The 18,639-nt window shown below is 55.3% G+C and overlaps 1 protein-coding gene across 1 annotated transcript in view; it reads right to left on the bottom strand.

Annotated features, from left to right (window-relative positions):
* LOC147091424 (tapasin-related protein-like) overlaps positions 1-17,233 on the bottom strand; it is a gene marked incomplete at its 5' end in the record, with an annotated part of 57,813 nt that extends 40,580 nt beyond the window's left edge. Inside the window, 2 exons of the mRNA XM_085976780.1 lie at positions 4,360-4,641; positions 16,954-17,233. Coding sequence (XP_085832906.1) covers positions 4,360-4,641; positions 16,954-17,233 — 562 coding nt within the window. The remainder of the gene's footprint in view (positions 1-4,359; positions 4,642-16,953) is intronic.
* Between the last annotated feature and the right edge of the window lie 1,406 nt (positions 17,234-18,639).

Below are 18,639 nucleotides of genomic sequence, written 5' to 3' on the forward strand. Positions count from 1 at the left end.
AGGATTGTAGTGTATGTAACGTTCCACCTTTAAGAGAACTATTTTAAGGGTTGCACTGCTTTATCTTGGCTACTGTATACTGTAATACCGGTGGTGACCACACCGGTATATAAGTGCTGTGTAAGGATTTATTGGGCAGATTCGCCCTGACCTTCGAATAGTAAAGTCCTGTTAAAGTTACTCTTGTAGTCTGTGTATTAATTCGCCATATAACACACAGACTTTACAAATACCTCTTTCGATGTGATTAGTGTTTTGCTATTCTGGAAAGCTCGTCTACATTCGTCACTCCACTTCCATGGCACCCCAGATTGCAGTAGGGTGTTCAGTGGGTGTAGTATTGTCGACAAATTTGGCAAGAACTTATGGTAGTAGTTTACCAGCCCGAGGAACGACCTCAGTTGTGACACATTTTCCGGTGCTGGAGCCTTGACTACTGCCTCAATCTTCTCTGGGGACTTATGTAACCCCTCTTTATCGATAACATGGCCACAATACGAGATCTGTTTTCTAAAAAACTCGCATTTGGGGCGGTTAGCTCGGAGCCCATAGTCCTGCAATCTAGTGAGCACCTGCTCCAGGTTGGCAAGGTGATCACTGTCATTTTCGCCCGTGACCAGGATGTCGTCCAAATAACACTGGGTCCCTGGGATCCCTTGCAGGACTTGTTCCATTGCCCTCTGCCAAATAGCCGGAGCTGATGCTACCCCGAATACCAGCCGGTTGTATTGGTAGAGACCTTTATGAGTGTTGATTGTGAGGTATTTTTTTGATGCTTCTTCTACCTCCATTTGCAGATACGCCTGGGCCATATCAATCTTAGTGAAGCGTTTCCCTCCAGATAGTGAGGTGAAAATATCTTCAATCCGCGGAAGTGGATATTGTACGGTGTGAAGGACCGGGTTCACTGTTACCTTAAAGTCCCCACAGATGCGAACCTTCCTTGGTTCCCCAGGCGTGCTGCTCAACGACTTTTTCATCACAGGGACGATGGGTGTAGCCCACTCGCTCCAGTCTACCTTGGACAGTACACCTGAACGTTCCAGACTCTCCAGCTCTGCTTCGACGGCTGGGCGGATCGCATAAGGTACCAGTCTGGCCTTAAAAAATTTTGGGCTTGCGTTTTCTTCAATTTTAATCGTCGCTGTCATGCCTTTTAGTGTTCCGAGTCCTTGCTGGAACACTTCTTTCGCGTCAGTTAGGATCTTTGACAGTCGCCCAGGTGTGACGTCGTCATCCTTTTTGTCAGCCACAGTCAGTGCCTGTATGGAATGCCAATCCAGTTGTATTTTCCGGATCCATTCATGTCCCAGTAATGGTGGTCCTCCATCTTGCAATACATACAGGTCTAGTTTTGGTGTTTCCTTACCGTTATATATAACGGTCACCCTTATTTTTCCTTTGGGGTAGAATTTTTGCCCCGTGTACGTCTTCAAAATAATTTTTGTGTCTCTCAAGGGTATGTGTGAGAATAGCCGCTCATAGTCCCGTCGGTTTATGACTGTTGGGGCTGATCCTGTGTCCAATTCCATCTTTACCTGGACTCCTGCTATTTTGAGAGTGACCCAAATGGTTCGGTGATCCTCCGTTGTGATCACATTATGTAGTTTCAGACAACTCAGTTCCCTGCTTTCGGAGTCGTTATCACTCTTTTGTTCATCTGAACTATTCTCCGTCATCTTATGTACCTTCTTCTACTTTTCTTTGGTAGGTTTCTTATTGCTGGTTTTCTTTCCCGACCTGCAGACTCGTGCTATGTGTCCTACTTTTCCACACTGTCTGCACACTTTGTCTTTGAACCAGCAATCATTGTGGTCGTGTGTTGTTCTGCCGCAGCGATAGCACTTCTCTGTTCCATATGACATTTCGTTTGTGCCATATTCTTGCGGTCTCTGTTGTATCTCTGCAGCGCCCCGTGCTGCTGCTTCATATGATACCACAATGCTGAAAGCCTTTTCCAGCGTAAGGTCCTTTTCAGATAAAAGCCGTTTCTGGGTTCCTTCACTTTAAAGCCCACACACAAACTTGTCCCTTAAGGTATCTGCCAGTCCCGCTCCAAACTGGCAGTGTTTCGATAGTTTGCGCAGTTCTGTTAAATAATCAGCATTGCTTTCATCCTTATGCTGGTTCCGTTTGTGAAACTTGAATCTTTCTGCTTTCAGCAGTGGTGTGGGGTTTAAATGTTCCTGTAGTATCGTTACTATGTCTTCAAAACTCTTTTCCATTGGCTTTGTTGGGGTTAATGGATTTCGTAATAAACCATACGTCTTTGTACCCATTAAATTTAACAATACCGACGCTTTCTTGTCATCTGACACCTCATTTGCCTTGCAATACACCTCTATTCGTTCGACATATGTAGTCCAATCTTCGACTTCATTGTCAAATGTGGTGATACTGCCACTCTTCGGCATTTTGGGTGTGGTTTAAAATGGCGTCTCCCAATGGCTTAATATGGCGTCTCCCGCACTTTCCTTCCTCCCCCGCTGCTGCCAACGCCGCTCCCGGCGGTCCTCGTGGCAATGGCGGCACCCTGTACGTTTCGCCCGTTTCTCCTGCGCTGCTGCCAACGCCGCTCTCGGCGGTCCTCGTGGCAATGGCGGCGCCTCACGGGTTTCTGCGCGTCTCTCTCTCCCTCTCTCCGACGCTGCTCGGCCCCTGAACACCGGCTGCGCCCTGTGCGCTCTGCCCTCTCTCTCTCTCCCCCGTCGACGTTGCTCGGCCCTTTGCTGTGCCGCTCGGTCGGCTCTAGCCTGCCGCCGTCCGGGAAGGGTCTGCGCACTACCTGTTGCCAGCCCGTTTCGCTGGACCACCTCGACTGGAAAGCCAAGCCTGGCTCTCGACAGCCTCCTCCGCAATTCTCGAGTCTCTGCTGGATGACTGGGCGGTTGCCCGTGGTCGACGCTTGAGTTTCTGGCCTTGACCTCCAATCCACTGATCTCAGGGAACGAATCCCCGGGAGGTGATGCAGAGTTGCAGGTAGGTTCAAACTTGCCTTGTCGCCAATGTTGTGTCTGTGTATAATAAGACACAGACTGCAGGAGAATGGTACAACAGGTGTTTACTCAACGTGGCTCACAGTGGAACTGACTGTACAGATTACTACTCAGTGCTATATACAGGTGTGGTCACTGCCGGTACTGCAGTATACATGAGCTGTAAAAGATAGTTACCCCCCTTAAAGGTATATACATTACACCATTGTACACAATCCCAATGGAACCAAACCGCTTCCCATTCACTCCCACTGTACAAAATCCCAATGGATCCAAAACCTTCCCATTCACTCCCACTGCACACAATCCCAATGGACCCAACCCCTTCCCATTCACTCCCACTGTACACAATCCCAATGGACCCAACCTCTTCCCATTCACTCCCACTGTACACAATCCCAATGGACCCAAACCCCTTCCCATTCACTCCCACTGTACACAATCCCAATGGACCCACCCCCTTCCCATTCACTCCCACTGTACACAATCCCAATGGACCCAAACCGCTTCCCATTCACTCCCACTGTACACAATCCCAATGGAACCAAACCGCTTCCCATTCACTCCCACTGTACACAATCCCAATGGACCCAAACACCTTCCCATTCACTCCCACTGTACACAATCCCAATGGACCCAAACCCCTTCCCATTCACTCCCACTGTACACAATCCCAATGGACCCAAACACCTTCCCATTCACTCCCACTGTACACAATCCCAATGGACCCAAACCCCTTCCCATTCACTCCCACTGTACACAATCCCAATGGACCCAACCCCTTCCCATTCACTCCCACTGTACACATCCCAATGGACCCAACCCCTTCCCATTCACTCCCACTGTACACAATCCCAATGGACCCACCCCCTTCCCATTCACTCCCACTGTACACAATCCCAATGGACCCAAACCGCTTCCCATTCACTCCCACTGTACACAATCCCAATGGAACCAAACCGCTTCCCATTCACTCCCACTGTACACAATCCCAATGGACCCAAACACCTTCCCATTCACTCCCACTGTACACAATCCCAATGGACCCAAACCCCTTCCCATTCACTCCCACTGTACACAATCCCAATGGACCCAAACCCCTTCCCATTCACTCCCACTGTACACAATCCCAATGGACCCAACCCCTTCCCATTCACTCCCACTGTACACATCCCAATGGACCCAACCCCTTCCCATTCACTCCCACTGTACACAATCCCAATGGACTCAAACCCTTCCCATTCACTCCCAGTACACACAATCCTACATTGCGTGATATCAGCTAACTCAGCACAGGCCGGGAATGGAGCCTGGGCCTTTCCTGTTCTTTACGCGGGGCTAAATCCCCCCCTCCTCGGAATACCAGATATGCTGACGGTCCCGGCTGGGGTGAGCACCACATTCAGCCTCTCGCTGAAGGCCCGCTCCTTCCTCTCCTCCTCAGTCACCGAGAGGCTCTTCATCACCATGGCGATGCCCAGTCCTCCGGCGATGCGCAGGCTCCCCATGAAGTAGGACCCGGGGTCCTCGGGCCGGTCCCCAGTCTGTGCCGGCAGCTCGAAGCTGCTAATCTCGCACACCACCTCCTGCCCTTCGCAGTCCGCATGTAACAGCAGCTCTCCGTCTGGGATCGAGACCTCCGAAACTGTGGGGGGAAGATGAGAATGAGAGAGTCACAGCAGCTCACAGGAAGGCCAATCGGCCCAGTGTCCCTGGGCTGGCTCTTCGAAAAAGCTGTCCAATTAATCTCACTCTTCCCTCTAGCCCATAGCCCTGTCAGAGGGGCAGTACTGAGGGAGCGCTGCACTGTCAGAGGGGCAGTACTGAGGGAGCGCTGCACTGTCAGAGGGGCAGTACTGAGGGAGCGCTGCAATGTCGGAGGGGCACTACTGAGGGAGCTCTGCACTGTCGGAGGGGCAGTGCTGAGGGAGCGCTGCACTGTCGGAGGGGCAGTACTGAGGGAGCGCTGCACTGTCGGAGGGGCAGTACTGAGGGAGCGCTGCACTGTCGGAGGGGCAGTACTGAGGGAGTGCCGCACTGTCAGAGGGCCAGTACTGAGGGAGCGCTGCAATATCGGAGGGAGAGTACTGATGGAACGCTGCACTGTCTGAGGGTGAGTAATGAGGGAGCGCGGCACTGTCAGAGGGGCCGTACTGAGGGAGCACTGCACTGTTGGAGGGGTCGTACTGAGGGAGTGCTGCACTGTCAGAGGGGCACTACCGAGGGAGTGCTGCACTGTCGGAGGGGCAGTACTGAGGGCGTGCTGCACTGTCAGAGGGGCAGTACTGAGGGAGCGCTGCACTGTCGGTGGGGCAGTACTGAGGGAGTACTGTCGGGGGGGCAGTACTGAGGGAGTACTGTCGGAGGGGCAGTACTGAGGGAGCGCTACACTGTCGGAGGGGCAGTACTTATGGAGCGCTGCACTGTCGGAGGGGCAGTACTGAGGGAGCACTGCACTGTCGGAGGGTCAGTACTGAGGGAGCACTGCACTGTCGGAGGGGCAGTACTGAGGGAGCGCTGCACTGTCGGAGGGAAAGTACTGAGGGAGCGCGGCACTGTCGGAGGGGCAGTACTGAGGGAGCACTGCACTGTCGAAGGGAAAGTACTGAGGGAGTTCAGCACTGTCGGAGGGGCAGTACTGAGGGAGCGCTGCACTGTCGAAGGGGCAGTACTGAGGGAGCGCTGCACTGTCGGAGGGGCAGTACTGAGTCAGTGCAGCACTGTCAGAGAGGCAGTACTGAGGGAGAGCTGCACTGTCAGAGGGGCAGTACTGAGGGAGAACTGTCGGAGGGGCAGTACTGAGGGAGTACTGTCGGAGGGGCAGTACTGAGGGAGCGCTGCACTGTTGGAGGGACAGTACTGAGGGAGCGCTGCACTGTCAGAGGGACAGTACTGATGGAGTGCTGCACTGTCGGAGGGGCAGTACTGAGGGAGCGCTGTACTGTCGGAGGGGCAGTACTGAGGGAGTGCTGCACTGTCAGAGGGTCAGTACAGAGGGAGCGCCGCGCTGGCGGAGGGGCAGTACGGAGGGAGTGCTGCACTGCCGGAGGGGCAGTACTGAGGGAGCGCTGCACTGTCGGAGGGGCAGTACTAAGGGTGCGCTGCACTGTCGGAGGGGCAGTACTGAGGGAGCGCTGCACTGTCGGAAGGACAGTACTGAGGGAGCGCTGCACTGTCGGAGGGGCAGTACTGAGGGAGCACTGCACTGTCGGAGGGGCATTACTGAGGGAGCACTGCACTGTCGGAGGGGCAGTACTGAGGGAGCGCTGCACTGTCAGAGGTGCAGTACTGAGGGAGCGCTGCACTGTCGGAGGGGCAGTACTGAGGGAGCGCTGCACTGTCGGAAGGGCAGTACTGAGAGAGCGCCGCACTGTCAGAGAGGCAGTACTGAGAGCGTGCTGCACTGTCAGAGGGGCAGTACTGAGGGAGAGCTGCACTGTCGGAGGGGCAGTACTGAGGGAGTACTGTCGGAGGGGCAGTACTGAGGGAGTACTGTCGGAGGGGCAGTACTGAGGGAGCGCTGCACTGTCGGAGGGGCAGTACTGAGGGCGCGCTGCACTGTTGGAGGGACAGTACTGAGGGAGCGCTGCATTGTCGGAGGGACAGTACTTACGGAGTGCTGCACTGTCAGGGGGGCAGTACTGAGGGAGCGCTACACTGTCGGCGGGACAGTACTGCTAAAGTGCCGCACTGACAGTGGGGCAGTACTGAGGGAGTGCTGCACTGTCTGAGGGTGAGTACTGAGGGAGCGCTGCACTGTCGGAAGGGCAGTACTGAGAGAGCGCCGCACTGTCGGAGGGGCAGTACTGAGGTAGCGCCGCACAGTCAGAGGGGCAGTACTGAGGGAGAACTGCGCTGTCGGAGGGGCAGTACTGAGGGAGAACTGCGCTGTCGGAGGGGCAGTACTGAGGGAGCGCTGCACTGTCGGAGGGGCAGTACTGAGGGAGCACTACGCTGTTGAAGGGGCAGTACTGAGGGAGTTCAGCACTGTCGGAGGGGCAGTACTGAGGGAGCGCTGCACTGTCGGAGGAGCAGTGCTGAGGGAGCGCTGCACTGTCAGAGAGGCAGTACTGAGAGCGTGCTGCACTTTCAGAGGGGCAGTACTGAGGGAGAGCTGCACTGTCGGAGGGGCAGTACTGAAGGAGTACTGTCGGAGGGGCAGTCCTGAGGGAGTGCTGTCGGAGGAGCAGTACTGAGGGTGTGCTGCACTGTCGGATGGGCAGTACTGAGGGAGCGCTTCACTGTCGGAAGGGCAGTACTGAGGGAGCGTTGCACTGTCGGAGGGGCACTACTGAGGGAGTGCTGCACTATCGGAGGGGCAGTACTGAGGGAGCGCTGTACTGTCGGAGGGGCAGTACTGAGGGAGTGCTGCACTGTCAGAAGGTCAGTACAGAGGGAGCGCCGCGCTGGCGGAGGGGCAGTAATGAGGGAGCACTGCACTGTCTGAGGGCGAGTACTGAGGGAGCACTGCACTGTCGGAGGGGCAGTACTGAGTGAGCACTACACTGTCGAAGGGGCAGTACTTACGGAGCGCTGCACTGTCGGAGGGGCAGTACTGAGTGAGCACTACACTGTCGAAGGGGCAGTACTTACGGAGTGCTGCACTGTCAGAGGGGCAGTACTGAGGGAGCGCTGCACTGTCGGCGGGACAGTACTGCTAAAGTGCTGCACTGACAGTAGGGCAGTACTGAGGGAGTGCTGCACTGTGGGAAGGGCAGTCCTGAGGGAGTGCTGCACTGTCGGATGGGCAGTACTGAGGGAGCGCTGCACTGTCGGAGGGGCAGTACTGAGGGATCGCTGCACTGTCGGAGGAGCAGTACTGAGGGAGCGCCGCACTGTCGGAGGGACAATACTGAGGGAGCGCTGCACTGTCTGAGGGGCAGTACTGAGGGAGCACTACACTGTCGAAGGGGCAGTACTGAGGGAGTTCAGCACTGTCGGAGGGGCAGTACTGAGGGAGCGCAGAACTGTCGGAGGGGCAGTACTGAGGGAGTACTGTCGGAGGGGCAGTACTGAGGGAGTACTGTCGGAGGGGCAGTACTGAGGGAGTACTGTCGGAGGGGCAGTACTGAGGGAGTACTGTCGGAGGCGCAGTACTGAGGGAGAGCTGCACTGTTGGAGGGGCAGTACTGAGGGAGCGCTGCACTGTTGGAGGGACAGTACTGAGGGAGCGCTGCACTGTCAGAGGGGCAGTACTGAGGGAGCGCTGCACTGTCGGCGGGACAGTACTGCTAAAGTGCCACACTGACAGTGGGGCAGTACTGAGGGAGTGCTGCACTGTGGGAGGGGCAGTCCTGAGGGAGTGCTGCACTGTCGGAGGGGCAGTACTGAGGGAGTGCTGCACTGTCGGAGGGGCAGTACTGAGGGAGCACTGCACTGTCAGAGAGGCAGTACTGAGGGAGTGCTGCACTGTCGGAGGGGCAGTACTGAGGGAGTGCTGCACTGTCGGAGGGGCAGTACTGAGGGAGCGCTGCACTGTCGGAAGGACAGTACTGAGGGAGCGCTGCACTGTCGGAAGGACAGTACTGAGGGAGCGCTGCACTGTCGGAGGGACAGTACTGAGGGAGCGCTGCACTGTCGGAAGGACAGTACTGAGGGAGCACTGCACTGTCGAAGGGGCAGTACTGAGGGAGTTCAGCACTGTCGGAGGGGCAGTACTGAAGGAGAGCTGCACTGTCGGAGGAGCAGTACTGAGGGAGCGCTGCACTGTCGGAGGAGCAGTACTGAGGGAGTGCTGCACTGTCAGAGGGGCACTACTGAGGGAGCGCTGCACTGTCGAAGGGGCAGTACTGAGGGAGCGCTGCACTGTCGGAGGGGCCGCACTGAGAGAGCACCGCACTCTCAGAGAGGCAGTACTGAGAGCGTGCTGCACTGTCAGAGGGGCAGTACTGAGCGAGTGCTGCACTGTCGGAGGGGGAGTATGAGGGAGTGCTGCACTGTCGGAGGGGCAGTACTGAGGAAGCGCTGCACTGTCGGAGGAGCAGTACTGAGGGAGCGCTGCACTGTCGGAGGGGCTGTAGTGAGGGAGCGCTGCACTGTCGGAGGGGCAGTACTGAGGGAGCACTACGCTGTCGAAGGGGCAGTACTGAGGGAGTTCAGCACTGTCGGAGGGGCAGTACTGAGGGAGCGCTGCACTGTCGGAGGAGCAGTACTGAGGGAGCGCTGCACTGTCGGAGGGGCAGTACTGAGGGAGCGCTGCACTGTCGGAGGGGCAGTACTGAGGGAGTACTGTCGGAGGGGCAGTACTGAGGGAGTGCTGTCGGAGGAGCAGTACTGAGGGAGTGCTGCACTGTCGGATGGGCACTACTGAGGGAGCGCTGGACTGTCGGAGGGGCACTACTGAGGGAGTGCTGCACTATCGGAGGGGCAGTACTGAGGGAGCGCTGTACTGTCGGAGGAGCAGTACTGAGGGAGCGCTTCACTGTTGGAAGGGCAGTACTGAGGGAGCGTTGCACTGTCGGAGGGGCACTACTGAGGGAGTGCTGCACTATCGGAGGGGCAGTACTGAGGGAGTGCTGCACTGTCGGAGGAGCAGTACTGAGGGAACGCTTCACTGTCGGAAGGGCAGTACTGAGGGAGCGTTGCACTGTCGGAGGGGCACTACTGAGGGAGTGCTGCACTATCGGAGGGGCAGTACTGAGGGAGCGCTGTACTGTCGGAGGGGCAGTACTGAGGGAGTGCTGCACTGTCAGAAGGTCAGTCCTGAGGGAGCACTGCACTGTCGGAGTGTCAGTACTGAGGGAGCACTGCACTGTCGGAGGGACAGTACTGAGGGAGCGCTGCACTGTCGGAGGGGCAGTACTGAGGGAGCGCTGCACTGTCGGAGGGGCAGTACTGAGTGAGCACTACACTGTCGAAGGGGCAGTACTTACGGAGTGCTGCACTGTCAGAGGGGCAGTACTGAGGGAGCACTGCACTGTCGGAGTGTCAGTACTGAGGGAGTGCTGCACTGTGGTAAGGGCAGTCCTGAGGGAGTGCTGCACTGTCGGAGCGACAATACTGAGGGAGCGCTGCTCTGTCTGAGGGGCAGTACTGAGGGAGCACTACACTGTCGAAGGGGCAGTACTGAGGGAGTTCAGCACTGTCGGAGGGGCAGTACTGAAGGAGAGCTGCACTGTCGGAGGAGCAGTACTGAGGAAGCGCTGCACTGTCAGAGGGGCACTACTGAGGGAGATCTGCACTGTCGAAGGGGCAGTACTGAGGGAGCGCAGAACTGTCGGAGGGGCAGTACTGAGGGAGTACTGTCGGAGGGGCAGTACTGAGGGAGTACTGTCGGAGGGGCAGTACTGAGGGAGTACTGTCGGAGGGGCAGTACTGAGGGAGTACTGTCGGAGGCGCAGTACTGAGGGAGTGCTGCACTGTCGGAGGGGCAGTACTGAGGGAGCGCTGCACTGTTGGAGGGACAGTACTGAGGGAGCGCTGCACTGTCAGAGGGGCAGTACTGAGGGAGCGCTGCACTGTCGGCGGGACAGTACTGCTAAAGTGCCACACTGACAGTGGGCCAGTACTGAGGGAGTGCTGCACTGTGGGAGGGGCAGTCCTGAGGGAGTGCTGCACTGTCGGAGGGGCAGTACTGAGGGAGTGCTGCACTGTCGGAGGGGCAGTACTGAGGGAGCACTGCACTGTCAGAGGGGCAGTACTGAGGGAGTGCTGCACTGTCGGAGGGGCAGTACTGAGGGAGTGCTGCACTGTTGGAGGGGCAGTACTGAGGGAGCGCCGCACTGTCGGAGGGACAGTACTGAGGGAGCGCTGCACTGTCGGAAGGACAGTACTGAGGGAGCGCTGCACTGTCGGAAGGACAGTACTGAGGGAGCGCTGCACTGTCGGAGGGACAGTACTGAGGGAGCGCTGAACTGTCGGAAGGACAGTACTGAGGGAGCACTGCACTGTCGAAGGGGCAGTACTGAGGGAGTTCAGCACTGTCGGGGGGCAGTACTGAAGGAGAGCTGCACTGTCGGAGGAGCAGTACTGAGGGAGCGCTGCACTGTCGGAGGAGCAGTACTGAGGGAGTGCTGCACTGTCAGAGGGGCACTACTGAGGGAGCGCTGCACTGTCGAAGGGGCAGCACTGAGGGAGCGCTGCACTGTCGGAGGGGCCGCACTGAGAGAGCACCGCACTGTCAGAGAGGCAGTACTGAGAGCGTGCTGCACTGTCAGAGGGGCAGTACTGAGCGAGTGCTGCACTGTCAGAGGGGCAGTACTGAGGGAGCGCTGCACTGTCGGAGGGGCCGCACTGAGAGAGCGCCGCACTGTCAGAGAGGCAGTACTGAGAGCGTGCTGCACTGTCAGAGGGGCAGTACTGAGGGAGTACTGTCGGAGGGGCAGTACTGAGGGAGTACTGTCGGAGGGGCAGTACTGAGGGAGCGCTTCACTGACGGAGGGGCAGTACAGAGGGAGCGCTGCACTGTTGGAGGGAGAGTACTGAGGGAGCGCTGCACTGTCGGAGGGACAGTATTTACGGAGTGCTGCACTGTCAGAGGGGCAGTGCTGAGGGAGCACTGCACTGTCGGCGGGACAGTCCTGCTAAAGTGCCGCACTGACAGTGGGGCAGTACTGAGGGAGTGCTGCACTGTGGGAGGGGCAGTCCTGAGGGAGTGCTGCACTGTCGGAGGGGCAGTACTGAGGGAGCGCTGCACTGTCGGAGGGGCAGTACTGAGGGAGCACTGCACTGTCAGAGGGGCAGTACTGAGGGAGTGCTGCACTGTCGGAGGGGCAGTACTGAGGGAGTACTGTCGGAGGGGCAGTGCTGAGGGAGCGCTGCACTGTCGGAGGAGCAGTACTGAGGGAGCGCTGCACTGTCGGAGGGGCAGTACTGAGGGAGTACTGTCGGAGGAGCAGTACTGAGGGAGTGCTGCACTGTCAGAGGGTCAGTACAGAGGGAGTGCCGCGCTGGCGGAGGGGCAGTGATGAGGGAGCACTGCACTGTCTGAGGGCGAGTACTGAGGGAGCACTGCACTGTCGGAGTGTCAGTACTGAGGGAGCACTGCACTGTCGGAGCGGCAGTACTGAGGGAGCGCTGCACTGTCGGATGGGCAGCACTGAGGGAGTGCTTCACTGTCGGAGGGGCAGTACTGAGGGAGCGTTGCACTGTCGGAGGGGCACTACTGAGGGAGTGCTGCACTATCGGAGGGGCAGTACTGAGGGAGCGCTGTACTGTCGGAGGGGCAGTACTGAGGGAGTGCTGCACTGTCAGAGGGTCAGTACAGAGGGAGCGCCGCGCTGGCGGAGGGGCAGTGATGAGGGAGCACTGCACTGTCTGAGGGTGAGTACTGAGGGACCACTGAACTGTCGGAGTGTCAGTACTGAGGGAGCACTGCACTGTCGCAGGGGCAGTACTGAGGGAGCGCTGCACTGTCGGAGGGACAGTACTGAGGGAGCGCTGCACTGTCGGAGGGGCAGTACTGAGGGAGCACTACACTGTCGAAGGGCAGTACTGAGGGAGTTCAGCACTGTCGGAGGGGCAGTACTGAAGGAGAGCTGCACTGTCGGAGGAGCAATACTGAGGGCGCGCTGCACTGTCAGAGGGGGCGCACTGAGAGAGCGCCGCACTGTCAGAGAGGCAGTACTGAGAGCGTGCTGCACTGTCAGAGGGGCAGTACTGAGGGAGAGCTGCACTGTCGGAGGGGCAGTACTGAGGGAGTACTGTCGGAGGGGCAATACTGAGGGAGTACTGTCGGAGGGGCAGTACTGAGGGAGCGCTGCACTGTCGGAGGGGCAGTACTGAGGGAGCGCTGCACTGTTGGAGGGACAGTACTGAGGGAGCGCTGCACTGTCGGAGGGACAGTACTTACGGAGTGCTGCACTGTCAGAGGGGCAGTACTGAGGGAGCGCTGCACTGTCGGCGGGACAGTACTGCTAAAGTGCCGCACTGACAGTGGTGCAGTACTGAGGGAGTGCTGCACTGTGGGAGGGGCAGTCCTGAGGGAGTGCTGCACTGTCGGAGGGGCAGTACTGAGGGAGCGCTGCACTGTGGGAGGGGCAGTACTGAGGGAGTGATGCACTGTCGGAGGGGCAGTACTGAGGGAGTGATGCACTGTCGGAGGGGCAGTACTGAGGGAGCGCTGCACTGTCAGAGGGGCACTACTGAGGGAGCGCTGCACTGTCGAAGGGGCAGTACTGAGGGAGCGCTGCACTGTCGGAAAGGCAGTACTGAGGGAGTGCTGCACTGTCGGAGGGACAGTACTTACGGAGTGCTGCACTCTCGGAGGGGCAGTACTGAGGGAGTGCTGCACTGTCGGAGGGTCAGTACTGAGGGAGCGCCGCACTGTCGGAGGGGCAGTACTGAGGGATCGCTGCACTGTCGGAGGGGCAGTACTGAGGGAGCGCCGCACTGTCGGAGGGGCAGTTCTCTCAGGTGGACGTAAAAGATCCCACAGACACGATTTCGAAAGGGAGCGGGGGGAGTTCTCCCCAGTGTCCTGGATCCCATATTTATCCCTCAACCAACTTCACTAAAAAACAACTATCTGCTCAGTATTGTAACGTATTATCACATGGTTTGTCACATGGTTTATTATGAGCATGCTCAGTTGCTCTGACCTAGTAAAGAAGCACCTTGACTCGCAACTCAACCTGTCTCTGTCCTTCATTTGTTCTGCCCACATATATTACATTTTTGGCCACAACTATGGTAACCCAAAGCCATTTTGCAGGATCATGGAAGGACACAGTGTTCAATCTTCGACTGCAAAATTTGAAACATAGAAGGTAGGAGCAGGAGTAGGCCATTCGGCCCTTCAAGCCTGCTCCGCCATTCAATATGATCATGGTTGATCCTCTGTCTCAATTCCACATTCCCGCTCTCTCCCCATACCCCTTGATGCCTTTTGTGTCTAGAAATCTATCTATCTGGAAGAGTGAGCCATTATGGCAGAACGAGAGCGGGACTCGATAATGTTTTATGTGGTCTGTACAGCAGGCACCTCAAAGCACTGGAGAGGTACCACCAATGCTGCCTCCGCAAGATCCTGCAAATCCAGTGGCAGGATAGGCGCACCAACGTCAGTGTTCTCGCTCAGGCCAACATCCCCAGCATCGAAGCTCTGACCACGCTCGATCAGCTCCGATGGACGGGCCACATTGTCCGCATGCCCGATACGGGACTCCCGAAACAAGCGCTCTACTCGGAGCTCCGACACGGCAAGAGAGCCCCAGGTGGGCAGAGGAAACGCTTCAAGGACACCCTCAAAGCCTCCTTGGAAAAATGTAACATCCCCACCTACACCTGGGAATCCCTGGCCCAAGACCGCACAAAGTGGAGGAGAAGCATCCGGGAAGGCGCCGAACACCTCGAGTCTCTTCGCCGGGAGCAAGCGGAAGCCAAGCGCAGGCATCGCAAGGAGCGCACGTCAACCCAAGCACCCGACCCACCCGCCCCTTCAACCACCGTCTGCCCAGCCTGTGACAGAGACTGTAGGTCCCGCATTGGACTCATCAGTCACCTGAGAACTCATGTTTAATGTGGAAGCAAGTCATCCTCGGTTCCGAGGGACTGCCTAAGAAGAGGAGGATATGGTCCAGACAGATCGGGCAGTGAATGGCTGAATTAGATATCTGCCATATCCGTTCACGGCTGCTGGCCTTCATTACAAGAGGATTTGAGTACAGGAGTAAAGGCGTCTTACTCCAATTCTATAGGGCCTTGGTGAGACCACACCTGGAGTACTGTGTACAATTTTGGTGTCCTTACCTAAGGAAGGATATACTTGCCATAGAGGGAGTGCAACGAAGGTTCACCAGACTGGTTCCTGCGATGGGGGGACTGTCGTATGAGAAGAGATTGAGTAAACTAGGCCTGTATTCTCTTGAATTCAGAGGAATGAGAGGGGATCTCATTGAAACATACAAAATTATTACAGGGCTTGATAGGGTGGATGCTGGGAGAATGTTTCCCTTGGCTGGGGAGTCTAGAACCAGGGGCCACAGCCTCAGGATAAAGGGTCGGCCATTCAGGACTGAGATGAGAAGAAATTTCTTCACACAGAGGGCGGTGAATCTTTGGAATTCTCTACCCCAGAGGGCTGTGAAGGCTCAGTCATTGGGTATATTCAAAACAGAAGTCGATAGATTTCTGACTAGTAAGGGCATCAAGGGATATGGCGATAGGGCCGGTGAATGGAGTTGAGGCAGATGATCAGCCATGATCCCATTGAATGGCGGAGCAGGCTCGAAGGGCCGAATGGCCCACTCCTGCTCCTATTTCTTATGTTCTTATGTTCTAAGGTTCACGAGGTTGATTCCGGAGATGAAGGGGTTGTCTTATGAAGAAAGGTTGAGCAGGTTGGGCCTATACTCATTGGGGGTAAGGTACTGACTTGGATAGAGAACTGGTTGGCAGACAGGAAGCAAAGAGTTGGAATAAACAGGTCTTTTTCCGAGTGGCAGGCAGTGACTAGTGGGGTACCGCAGGGATCGGTGCTAGGACCCCAGCTATTCACAATATATATTAATGATCTAGATGAGGGAACTAGATGTAATATCTCCAAGTTTGCAGACGACACAAAGCTGGGTGGGCGTGTGTGCTGTGAGGAGGATGCAGAGAAACTCCAGGATGATTTGGACAGGTTGGGTGATTGGGCAGATGCATGGCAGATGCAATATAATGTGGATAAATGTGAGGTTATCCACTTTGGTGGCAAAAACTGGAAGGCAGATTAGTATCTGAACGGCAATAGATTGGGAGAAGGGGAAGTGCAACGAGACCTGGGTGTCCTTGTGCACCAGTCGCTGAAGGTAAGCATGCAGGTGCAGCAGGCGGTTAAGAAGGCAAATGGTATGTTGGCCTTCGTAGCGAGAGGATTAGAGTACAGGAACAAGGATGTCTTGCTGCAGTTGTACAGGGCCTTGGTGAGACCACACCTTGAGTATTGTGTGCAGTTTTGGTCGCCTTATCTGAGGAAGGATGTTCTTGCCATGGAGGGAGTGCAGCGAAGATTCACCAGGCTGATACCTGGGATGGCAGGAATGACGTATGAGGAGAGATTGGGTCGATTGGGCTTACACTCGCTGGAGTTTAGAAGAATGAGAGGGGATCTCATTGAAACTTATAAAATTCTAACAGGACTAGACAGACTAGGTGCAGGAAGGATGTTCCCGATGGTCGGGGAGTCCAGAACCAGGGGTCACAGCCTAAGGATAAGGGGTAAGCCATTTTGGACAGAGATGAGGAGGAATTTCTTCACCCAGAGAGTGGTGAACCTGTGGAATTCTCTACCACAGAAGGCAGTAGAGGCCATTTCATTAAATATATTCAAGAAGGAGTTAGATATATTTCTTAAGGCTAAAGGGATCAAGGGATATGGGGAGAAAGCAGGGACAGGGTACTGAATTTGGATGATCAGCCATCATCTCATTGAATGGCGGAGCAGGCTCGAGGGGCCGAATGGCCTACTCCTGCTCCTATCTTCTATGTTTCTAAAATAACAACAGAAAATGCTGGAAAAACTCAGCAAGTCAGGCAACATCCGTGGAGAGAAATTTGAGTTGACGTTTCGGGTTTGACCCTTCTTCAAAACTGGAGAGAAAAGGAACTAGATCGAAGGCAGGGCTGCGATCGGACAAAAGAATAAAAGAACCAAAAGAAGTAAAAGAGATTAGAAGCTAGACGAGATGGTAATAGGCTGTGATTGGGTGTAAAGTGTACTGGCAGGGCAAAAGATAGCTGCCAGGTGTGAGAGAGAAACAAAAGGAAAGGGGGGGGGGGGGGGGGAAAGGAAAGGAGTGGAAAAATATAAGTGAAAATGAAATAGGGGCCGAGATTATGATCTGAAATTGTTGAACTCGATATTGAGACCGGAAGGCTGTAAAGTTCCTAATCGGAAGATGAGGTGCTGTTCCTCGAGTTTACGTTGAGCTTCCGTGGAACAATACAAGAGGCCAAGGACGGTGAGGTCCGAGTGGGAATGGAGCGGTTTCTATGTTTCTATGTTTCTAAATGCACGAGGAAATATATATCTCACCGACAGCTTCGAAGATGATCAGCTCCTGATCCTTCTCACGAACTTCATAGTCAGTCCAGGTAGAAGTCTGTTCAGCTTCAGTGACACTCACGTTGTGCAGGACCAACAAGGCCTTGTCCCGTGAGAAGCCCCCACCAATGGTAGTCAGTCGACCCCCACTCTCCTCCACATACCAGCAGTCTAGCACCAAGTCCACGGCTTGACGCGATGGAAGACTTTCAGACTCCCCTCGTAGACTCGAGACTTGAGGGCAAGGAACAATCAACAGGTTAGATACAGAGTAAAGCTCCCTCTACACTGTCCCATCAAACACTCCCAGGGCAGGTACAGCACGGGTTAGATACAGAGTAAAGCTCTCTCGACACTGCCCCATCAAACACTCCCAGGGCAGGTACAGCACAGGTTAGATACAGAGTAAAGCTCCCGCTACACTGTCCCATCAAACACTCCCAGGGCAGGTACAGCACGGGTTAGATACAGAGTAAAGCTCCCTCTACACTGTCCCATCAAACACTCCCAGGGCAGGTACAGCACGAGTTAGATACAGAGTAAAGCTCCCTCTACACTGTCCCATCAAACACTCCCAGGGCAGGTACAGCACGGGTTAGATACAGAGTAAAGCTCCCTCTACACTGTCCCATCAAACACTCACAGGGCAGGTACAGCACAGGTTAGATACAGAGTAAAGCTCCCTCTACACTGTCCCATCAAACACTCCCAGGGCAGGTACAGCACGGGGTTAGACACAGAGTAAAGCTCCCTCTACACTGTCCCATCAAACACTCCCAGGGCAGGTACAGCACGGGGTTAGATACAGAGTAAAGCTCCCTCTACACTGCCCCGACGATACAAAGATGGGAGGGAAAGCAGTGAGTGAGGAGGACATAAAAAACCTGCAAAAGTACATAGACAGGCTAAGTGAGTGGGCAGAAATTTGGCAGATGGAATATAATGTTGGAAAGTGTGAGGTTATGCACTTTGGCAGAAAAAATCAAAGAGCAAGTTATTATCTAAATGGAGAGAAACTGCAAAGTGCTACAGTACAAAGGGATCTGGGGGTCCTGGTACATGAAACACAGAAGGTTAGTATGCAGGTGCAGCAGGTGATCAGGAAGGCCAATGGAATCTTGGCTTTTATTGCAAGGGGGATGGAGTATAAAAACAGGGAAGTCTTGCTGCAGTTATACAGGGTATTGGTGAGGCCACACCTGGGAGACTGCGTACAGTTTTGGTTTCCATATTTAAGAAAAGATATACTTGCTCTCGAGGCGGTTCAGAGAAGGTTCACTCGGTTGATTCCGGAGATGAGGGGGTTGACGTATGAGGAAAGGTTCAGTAGGTTGGGCCTCTACTCATTGGAGTTCAGAAGAATGAGAGGCGATCTTATCGAAACATGTAAGATTGTGAGGGGGATTGATCGGGTGGATGCGCTGAGGATGTTTCCACTGATGGGTGAGACTAGAACTAGGGGGCATAATCTTAGAATAAGGGGCTGCCCTTTCAAAACTGAGATGAGGAGAAACTTCTTCACTCAGAGGGTAGTAAATCTATGGAATTTGCTACCCCAGAGAGCTGTGGAAGCTGCAACATTAAATAAATTTAAATCGGAGATTGACAGTTTCCGAGAGATGAAGGGAAGTGAGTCTAGGTTCGGATCAGCCATGATCTATTGAATGGCGGAGCAGG

This window comes from Somniosus microcephalus, unplaced genomic scaffold (assembly GCF_052327205.1).
Source record: "Somniosus microcephalus isolate GS21.2 unplaced genomic scaffold, FLI_Smic_1.0 unresolved_chr3, whole genome shotgun sequence".
In the NCBI taxonomy this organism is placed as follows: domain Eukaryota; kingdom Metazoa; phylum Chordata; class Chondrichthyes; order Squaliformes; family Somniosidae; genus Somniosus; species Somniosus microcephalus.